The sequence below is a fragment of the Cottoperca gobio genome, chromosome 11 (assembly GCF_900634415.1).
Source record: "Cottoperca gobio chromosome 11, fCotGob3.1, whole genome shotgun sequence".
Classification (NCBI taxonomy): Eukaryota; Metazoa; Chordata; class Actinopteri; order Perciformes; family Bovichtidae; genus Cottoperca; species Cottoperca gobio.
Genome location: NC_041365.1, coordinates 9,472,559 through 9,482,525, shown reverse-complemented (window position 1 = coordinate 9,482,525; position 9,967 = coordinate 9,472,559). Strand labels below are relative to the sequence as shown.

The 9,967-nt window shown below is 41.3% G+C and overlaps 1 protein-coding gene across 1 annotated transcript; it reads left to right on the top strand.

Annotated features, from left to right (window-relative positions):
- Positions 1-553: 553 nt before the first annotated feature.
- Positions 554-9,696, top strand: LOC115015339 (transcriptional repressor scratch 1-like). The gene is made up of 2 exons (XM_029442522.1): positions 554-1,607; positions 6,928-9,696. Exons 1-2 carry the CDS (start codon positions 1,484-1,486, stop codon positions 7,701-7,703), a joined length of 900 nt encoding a protein of 299 aa, XP_029298382.1. The 5' UTR covers positions 554-1,483; the 3' UTR covers positions 7,704-9,696.
- Positions 9,697-9,967: the final 271 nt, after the last annotated feature.

The following is a 9,967-nucleotide window of genomic DNA, read 5'->3' as shown; positions in this document are numbered from 1 at the left end:
ATTTGCTTCGGAGTCTGTGTGATAGTAGTCTGACTCATGAACTGCATGAACAATTGATTGAATTTAATGTTGGTGTAGGCCTTTCACAGTTATATTCACTGCAAGTCACCACGAAAAGATTTATATAAATGCCAAAAATTGTAGTTGTAGTTGTTGACATTTTTTTTGTACATGTATAAATCTAATGTATACTTTACCACGTGCATCCTAACAGGATCGGATAGGGAAGCAAAACAACCTTCCTTCCTTTTAATTCCATTGCCATAAAAGTCAGCGTGAGCGTGCACTTTAAACCACCTCATTAAATCTCTCCCCGGCCAACACAGCGCGTCGCTGCTGGTCCCACAAGATGCTCTTTTTATTTTTTCTTCTTCAGATGAATAAAATTAAGCACTTCCATCTCTCTCTCTCTCTCTCTCTCTCTCTCTCTCTCTCTCTCTCTCTCTCTCTCTCTCTCTCTCTCTCTCTCTCTCTGCCTATAAAGCCGCAACAGCTGATCTCTTGGATCAGAAAGAGCCGCAGCTCCGCACGCGCCAAGGAGAGAGGAGAGAGTCATAGAGGAGGTGAGGAGGAGAGAGTGAAAGATAGATATAGCGACGAGGATCTGGTTTTCTAACTGCAGGAACTGTTAAGGAACTGTGATGACATTTTGGCTCAATTTGTTTCACGAGAACTCTTGCCCTCGAGACGTTTTCTGGACTCAACGGTTGTCTTTTTGAACACCTTCAACCTTCGTTTCTCTCCGTTAATCTACAACTCACCCACGGGCACGGCTAGAAAAAAAATCCAGATTGAGTTGACTCACCTGCTGGGAATTTCCACCGGATATTATTTCGCTTCTTGCTGAGCTAATATCAAAGCTTCGGAAACTTCTTATTCTCTCTTTTCTCTCTGGTGCTGAACGGACAGTGGCGGTTGGCTGTGGCACGCGGAGAAAGGGAGTCTCGCCCCGAAGGAGAGCTGTCCGGTGCTGAAACCACGAGACCGACTAGGAGCACGCAAAGCACTGGTCTGGGAGCTGTCCTGGCTTTCTTTTTTAAAGCCACGGAATAAAACAAATAACCAAGAAAAAGGCAATGTGTTGTCTTTGGTGCAATAGCCAATACTGGAACTGATTTATATATATTTTAATTTTTTGACCTTTCAGAACTCTACAGGTCTTTCAGTGGCGAGCTGTGGAAGGAAAACAGACTATTTTCCCCAGGACCAAAACAAAAATCTGAGCAAAAGTAAATGTTAGGTATCCTAAAAAACAGAAGCGCGTGAGGAGTGCTTGGTTTGTCTGATCTTTAAAAGCCATGTCCTCTCTTGATTGGAGGAAGCGAACGCACCTTTAGTAGCTGAAACCAGGGAGTACACAATAATAAAAATCAAGCTTTTAAGAGTTTCAGATTTAGGTTTTGGTCAAGTTCGAAGCGTGTTTGGAAGACAGAAGAACAGTGTGTGTTTATTGTATAAGTATAGGAACAACTACTGTCCCATCATGCCTCGGTCTTTCTTGGTGAAGAAAGTCAAATTGGACGATTTTTCGGCTTCAGCGCTTGAGAACTCATATAGTCATAGCAGAAGAGAAGCCCTCAGTCTGCGATTCCATCATCATGACAAAGGTTAGTCACCCTCCCACACACACACACACACACACACACACACACACACACACACACACACACACACACACACCCACACATACTCTCTCACACACATGCACACACACACACACACACACACACACACACATATGCCATACATTATCCAGGGTATTTCTTTATCCCCAGAGTTAAAGCATTAGTCATGACTGTTTCTAAAGGATGAGGAAAAAGGTATTACAGGGTCAAACGCCGGTCGCAACCCAAAAGTAGACGAATCACAGGCATTGAAAATGTCTTTTTCTTGCGAAGAGTATTTCCAAGAAACAGTATTATGTGGAGAAGCAGATCAGAGAGATGTCAGGAAGTGAGGAAATCTTCTACCTACTGATATTGAACCCCCCATGCTCAGAACTGTAAAAGAGACACATTTTGTTTAAGAAATATAATATAATAAATACAGATTGACCCTTTGAACAGACCAGGACCAGAAGAGATCAGGGGTTTCTCTGATGTACCTCATCCGGTTGGATTCTTGTTGACTCAGTGGCTAAACAACCCTAATCTTGTGAAAATGCAAAATTTCCCACTTCCCATATATAGATAACATATACACTCCGTGGTAAATTGAAAACATGCATGAAATGACATCAAACATGTTTTGAAATCCAATGTTTTCAAATGGGAATTTTTGGCAAAGCTGGATTATTTCCATGTTTTATGTTGTGCCGGCATGGGAGACTTCTTATAAAACAACAAATAAAACTCCATTAGTTCTTCAATTTCCTGTAACATTTTCACATTTGGGCTTTCCCACACTCTTATGATCCTGAAATTAATCTTGATGCCACATAGACTCGCATGCCACATAACTCAGCATAGTTGCGAGTCTCAAAGTTAAGTCGATGCTGATAAGCAACAGGGAGCCAGAGAGCTGAAATGTTTTGCACAAAACTATGGTAAATAATTATGTTTATACATCATGTCCCCAGCACACATACAGTGGGATTCTCTGTTGCCCAGTGTATTATTCAAATCATGTTGTTTCCAACAGCTATGAGTCTCTTTCCAAGATTTCAACAAGATTGCAAAGCTACACGCGGTATATAATTCTGAACACACAGAATGGTCTTCTTTTTTATTCTGGTGCAACGGGAGATTTGTGCACTTAAGTGTTAGGACCTCAACAAAGTTAGCAGCCTTTTTATGTTGAAGCTGTATTAATATTTACAAATGAGCACATAGATGAAATGCAATGCAATGTTAGATGAGTTACTTGCAGTCACAAATCCACAGAGGAATTGTGCAGCTTTGTGGAGCTTATTAGCCTCTTTTAGCTCATCGTTTTGGTTTTTACTTTTACTGTAATGGGTCCATGCTCTCATCAACTCTGTGTTCAGCAAATTAGAGCTAATGGTGACCAAAACGGAGCAAAAAGGAGAGTGAATTTTGGACTTTGGTTGCTAAAAAACATGACTACAGTTGAATGGTTATGTTGCCCTGTGTCTGCTAAATGCATAAATAAACAATTGCTTGTTCACACATTGGCCATTTCACCTTTATAAGGCAATGATTTGCTAGCATTGTGTGTCTGTCTGCTTGTTTCTGCCCCCTAGTGGCAGACAAAGCATTAATGCCGCTTTAAAGAACTGGAGAAAAGATTGTGGCTGTCACACAGCAGAGGGGGAAGTGTTCAACAATATTAGTGCAACCTGGTTGTTTTCACATTGTACCAAGGTCAATGTGAGATGAAGAGATCCCAGGTGCTCTGATGACAGAGTGAACAGAGAAACATGCAGCAGCAGCAGCAGCAAGCAGCAGCAGCAGCAGCAGCAGCAGCAGCAGCAGCAGCAGCAGCAGCAGCAGCAGCAGCAGCAGCAAGCAGCAGCAGCAGCAGCAGCAGCAGTGAGACAAACATGTAAAGACTGAGGCTGCTATCCCTTGTTATAAATATAACAAGAGTTTGACTGGAGCAACTGCAGCTTGTTACAGACACACAAATGTCCACGAACACACGCACATGAATGTACACACACACACACTGCTGTGTTTCTGTCAACTCGGCACATTTCCCAGGCAGCTTGCACAGCTGAGTGCACATCATTACACACACACACACACACACACACACACACACACACACACACACACACACACACACACACACACACACACACACACACACACACACACACACACACACACACAGAGGAAGCAGTCAGTGACCTACAAGTGTCCAAAGCACACAAGTGTGTGTCAGTTACTGCTGGTTTGGATCAAAAAATTAAATTGTAGCTTGCAGCTTTTCTCCCCCTCTCTCCCCCCCCCCCTCTCGCTCTCTCCATTTTTTCTCTCTTTCTAATTGTCTGTATTTCAAAGACACATAAAAGAAGGATGGCTACGGCTGGCAGAGTATTTTAATCTTTAATAAGCATTTAGAACAGCTATCAGCTCTAATGCTGCTAAAGTGCTTTGAAATGAATACAGAGTTGACAAAGCTAGACGGAGACCGTTGGAGAGAGACAAAGACAAACAAGCAGAGACAGAACCCAGACGTTGAGACATTCAGCAATTACGGCTCGCGAAACAGTTTTAAAAAAAAAGAGGATACTGGGGAACGATCATGTTTAATTGGCAGGGTTCATAGAAAAAGCTTCTGTGTGAGAAACCAGCTCTACACACTGTTTAAATCTTTAAAATGTTGCATCCTAAACCAGGATTTGTTTTTATTTGCTACCTGTCATTCACATAGGCACAACTCAGTCTGGTGCAATTACCTTCACAGCAGAGTAAACAAAAACAGCTACAGAAGAGGTGACATGATACACACTGGGACATGGGATAAGTGATTCTCACTGTACAAGATATTTTCTCCAGGAGTCAGCATATTAGTCCTTATTGAGCATGTCCTCCCATCAATCCAACACACTGGTTTTAGGCTTTGTATTATGGTGGTTATTGGGAAGATATCAAGCAGTTGTTCAAAATGTCTGCTTGAACACAATAAATATCTAAATGTCAGGCACTTTGCCATTGAGCATTTATTTTACCTTTGATACTTATTCTACTAATATATTTAGCTGATAATACTTTTTTTGCACACAAAGTATGTATTTTTTGTATGCATTTAGAAAAATATGTTGATAAAAATAGTTGTACAAAGAAAACATGCACAGTGAGACAGAACTTGAATTACTTTTAGTTTTGGAGTAGGTGTAAACATGACACAATGTGAGAATGTGTTATTTTTAAACAAGCAAAAATGATGGACAAAAAATACAGGCGGTGTGAAGGTATTCTAGTAACAGTTTGATTGCAGTGACCCCTCCAGTGGAGAAGGTCAGTGTCCAGTGTATGTTGTTCTACTGGGAAGCTGCACATTTGAGGGATTATGTAGTGCTGCAAAATTTCATAGAATAGAGCTGTTCTTAATAAGGGTTAAAAATGAACGCTGGGTCATATTTCTAAGTTACTCATGCTCTATAAAACAACACACACATGTATGCAGGCACACACACACACACACACACACACACACACACACACACACACACACACACACACACACACACACACACACACACACACACACACACAAACACAGTACTTTGTTCCAGAGTGCAATGATTGAATATTCATGATTCATGATTCTTTTCTCCCTCCACCTCTTTCCGACTCCCAATCTCTTGCCTCCCCCTCCACTATATCTGTCCTCCTCTATTACTCCATCTTAATTGAATTCAAAATGTTAAATCAGCATGAGAGCTGTAAACAGATTGCCAAACCACATAACCACCATATTTGGCGTAACACCACTTTCACTCTGCCACAACTCTTTTTCCTGCCCCATTTCCTTGTTTTTTTCTTTGCCATCCCTCATCTCACTTCACTTTCCTCTCTCCTCCTCTATCTATCCGTCTCTTGTTCTCATCGTATTATCGACCGACTTCTGAGCTTTTCTCAGAACTGCATCATGAAATTATATTACCAGCAATAGTATCTCCTCTGCTGCCTGTGTCTAAATGCTCACAGAGTGCTAATTGAAATGGAGAGCTATTGATCGGCGTAGATCCACAGGAGTCATGGCTGTGGGGGTATTAGCTCTCAGACTCTCCTTGTGTCTGTTGGACTTCGGCCTGTTGAGTGTAGAAACCAATAATAGAAATAATGATGCAGCTGACATCATTACATGGCAACAAATAATGAAATACTGAAAAGTTTTAGTCAATGCACAGTTATCAGTGTCAGGGTGCCCTTGAGCAAAGCACTAGACTCCCGGCTGCTGTAATAGAGACAATCTGTGTACAGCAGTTGACATTCTGACAGCTCAGAGGTGTGACTTTCTGCAGCAGTAGACCTGTCAGGAAAGGTGCAGTTCTCGAGGAGAGTATGCTCACTGAAGAGAAAAATAAAATAAAGATTTCCCACTGAGAGGAAAGAGTGTCCTCCTTGCTGGCAAAGACATAAAAGCACTTCACTACCACTATAAATACCTCAACTTCTCCTGCTTCTTCCCATCTTCTTCTCTGCTTTATATAAATGGTTGTGCTTTAGACAAAACCTCTCAGAGTGTGGGTGTATCTTAAGAACTGACTTGTGTCTCCTGTGTCCACTTTTGTCTCGCATGGTTGAAGTGTTAATGGGAAAACAAAAGTTCATCTTAAATCATAATGCACATGTTGTTAATATGATCCTGGGGGGTCCAATTGATATTTAGAAACAGCAGGCTGTAATCGGTAATATTATCAAGAGACAACATGTGAAGCTTTCTGAATAATGAATGAACTTTGAGTTTGATTTATGGCTTGTGTTTTTACAATTATAATAAATCTTTTTAATTGTATTGTTAGCAGTCGATACGTCGGGGTTCTGAGAATAAAAGTAATTCAAGCACAAGTTTATAGCACTCATGTAGCCTCCCTGTAAAGATATTCAAAGTCATTGCAGCACTTTGGCTAATAGCCCGACTTACAGGTTGTGTTTGCGCTCTTGTGGCCACAAAGGTACCTAATATTCAAAAACCCGAAAAACCTTAGAACCTTGTTATACAGAGGCAACGTAACATTACTGTCTTGTACAGTGCAAGTGATATCGGGACTTTGTGGGCTCCATACGATACTAAGATAGTGACATTGTGAAAAAGTTTTTATGGAGAGGCTTGTTAATTCTAAAATGTCAAAGGAAAGACGTAATGATTCTTGTATTGCATTTTCCCTTTCTGGTTTCTGTATCACTTTAGTAGCACTCATGTAGCTTCTCTGTAAATATTTTAAAACCAACCAGTTTCCAGTTAATGTCTGTCAAGGTCAAATGATTACCCTCTTCCTCTCTCTCTCTACAGGCTATGTCAGCGATTATCTTAGTCCATCCCCATACGATGTTATGGCGGGAAGTGAGTCACCTGTCATCTCTAAAGTACCCTCCCCTAGCCATCCGGCAATCATCTATAGTCACATCGACGACACCTATTCTGGAATCCATGGTGATGTCCACGGCGACTCAGACCAGCCGGATAGCCCGAGATCTGAGGTTTCATCATCAGCTGGTGGATACATCAACGGGGACGCAGCCGTGAGCGATGGCTACACAGTGGATGCATTTTTCATCATGGACGGACGGTCACGGAGGAAATCCACAGGAAACCCCAAAGGAACCATTCAGAGGCACTCCTGCAGCGAGTGCGGCAAAACCTACGCCACGTCCTCCAACCTGAGCCGGCACAAGCAGACGCACAGGAGCATAGACAGCAAGATGGCCAAGAAGTGCCCCACATGTGGGAAAGTCTACGTTTCCATGCCTGCGATGGCCATGCACCTGCTGACCCACGACCTCAAGCACAAGTGCGACGTGTGCAGCAAAGCGTTCAGCCGGCCATGGCTGCTGCAGGGCCACATGCGCTCGCACACGGGTGAGAAGCCGTTTGGGTGCGCGCACTGTGGCAAAGCGTTTGCTGACCGGTCGAACCTGCGCGCTCACATGCAGACGCACTCGGCCTTCAAGCACTACAAGTGCAAACGGTGTGACAAGACGTTTGCACTCAAGAGTTACCTGAACAAGCACTATGAGTCAGCATGCTTCAAGGGGGCTTTCTCACCTGTGAGCTCAGTGGGGGAATGATGGGCTCTGAAAAGTTGATTTAAATCAGATTTTACTGGCCTCACGCTCTACTTTGCCTGCTTTCCCCAACAAGAAGACCAGTATGCTCAAGCACTGCAAGGATGGAGTGTTTTCTCTGCAAGGACCATGACGCTTAATAGACAAAATAGATTAAGAACATGTCCATTTGTATCAAGACCCTCTAATCCCTCCTTTGTCTCTTCTTTCCTCATGTGGAAGTGGAGCAAAAAGTTTTCGACGCTTGATTTAGATTGCCACCTGCTTCGATATACGGATACGTCCCCTTCTGAGGCTGTTTTGAGTATCTGTGAAGATAAATAAAGCACAGCACATCTAGCTCATCATTTTTGAAGATACCTAGATCTATTTATGCCCATATCTATCCTTGTCCCACATTTTTTTGGTTCAACCTATGACTAAACAACACTGAAGCACAAGTCCTCTCCCATCTCTGTCTTTCTGTGACAGCGAGTTTAAAGCATGAATCACATCTTCAGTTTTCTTTGTAGAGATTTAATGAACTTTCATATATTAATGCTTTTAAAAAAACAAACAAAATCATAATCTAAGGATACATCTGTTATCCTGCTTTTGGTGAAAGCTTGGACTGAACTTATAAGGAGATAAAGCATCAAAAGAAGAAAGCACACGGCATTTGTTCTCTGCAAGTAAACAAAACACTTGTAAAGTTTTTCCTTTACACTGCTGACATGCTTTGCCTACTGTATACTATGCTGACCACTGACACATCCACACTGATCTGTGATAATGTACATACCTTCCATAACATGGTCGGTATGGCAAGGTACACCTTTCAAGTGGGGAAATCATCTTTTGGGGATTTTTCTTTAAACCAAATGTCTCAAATGGACACAGACATACAAGCAGTTTTCTTTTCTTTTTTAAGTTATGTTTTTGGCATTTGTGCTTTACCTGAGAGTAAACAGTGGAAAGTGAGAGGAAATTAGGGAGACAAACTGGACTTCCATGGCTGAAAACTCCCACTGAGCCACCTTCCTTAACAAACAGTGTTTTCCTACAACTGAAATCTGATGTTATTTATTTTTACTTGTCAATGTCAGATGACGATTTAGACATTAAAAATGTCCAGATTTTCCTCAAAAGGTCAAACCTTTCTCAAGTGTTGTAAAATAGTGTTCCTGTTGCCAGTGGGCCACACAGTATTCAGCTTTGGGGTCTTTTTTATGTGTCTATTTATTGTCTAATTTATTTATTCATGTTTTTGTAGATGTATTGATTTTGCACTTTACTTTGTTATATTTTGCCTTTGTTACAAATATGCCAAAGCATTTGACACTTTCTAATTACCGAATACCTTTTTACTTTTGTCCGCCACTTTAATTATAAAAACTACTGCATGCAAAAAATAACAATAGCCTAATAATGGAATCTATGCCAATTTTATGAATCTTTGGGATATTTTGCCAAACCTCTTAGATAACAGGCAAATTAAGCAAATTTCTGTCTTGGGCAATATTCATTCATATCCGATAGAGCAATAATGCATGATATTTTTGAAGAGTCATAACTGCTTGTAAAATCTTGATTTTTCAAGTACCACTATTCTATGTAGTTATGAGAAATGAAATTTCAGGGAGTTAGCAAACCAAGTTAGTGTTAAATATGGAGGGTTGGGTTAAGAGCTCTGTATGTTAGAGGAATTGGGACACTGTTGTGATTCTTTGAGACCTTCTCCAGTGACTTCTGTGACTGTAAAGTGAAGTGTTTGAACAGATTGAATTAACAAGAGCAGAGAGTTAGTTTTCCAATCTCTGCTGATTTAGTATGTAATATTATCTAAAACAATTGCCTCCTAGTTACAAACCTATCTTGGCATCATTAGCTTGTTGGCAATTGTGTCTGTGTAAGCATTAGGAGCTGTTGGTGCTTCCAGGGATTCACACAGATGGCACAACTCCTCTAGGTGGAGGGCTCTGGGTTGGGTCGGGATGGGTCTTTTTGTACATGGTTTATGCACTGCCTGCCTCGTATTATTATTCTAAAATATTGTAGAAAGTAGAAGGTACTACCGTAGGTCTCTGGTGCTGAAACATGAATGAAAACAAAAACCCAGAACAAGAACGATTGAGAGTCTTGGTACTTTCTATGTTCCTGGTTTGAATTGTTGAATAGGTGAAACACAACTTTACAACAGCTGTGGTGCTGAACGTGGAGCTCTTTGACACTCAGTAGTCCTCGAGCTGGTCCATGTTTGTCCTTTGTGAAGTTTTAATCTGGGATAC

Excerpts from the sequence above, each read along its gene's own strand:
- LOC115015339 (XM_029442522.1), top strand. The coding sequence starts at position 1,484 with ATGCCTCGGTCTTTCTTGGTGAAGAAAGTCAAATTGGACGATTTTTCG. Across the intron at positions 1,608-6,927 it reads ATTCCATCATCATGACAAAG|GCTATGTCAGCGATTATCTT; the intron begins GTTAGTCACCCT and ends CTCTCTCTACAG.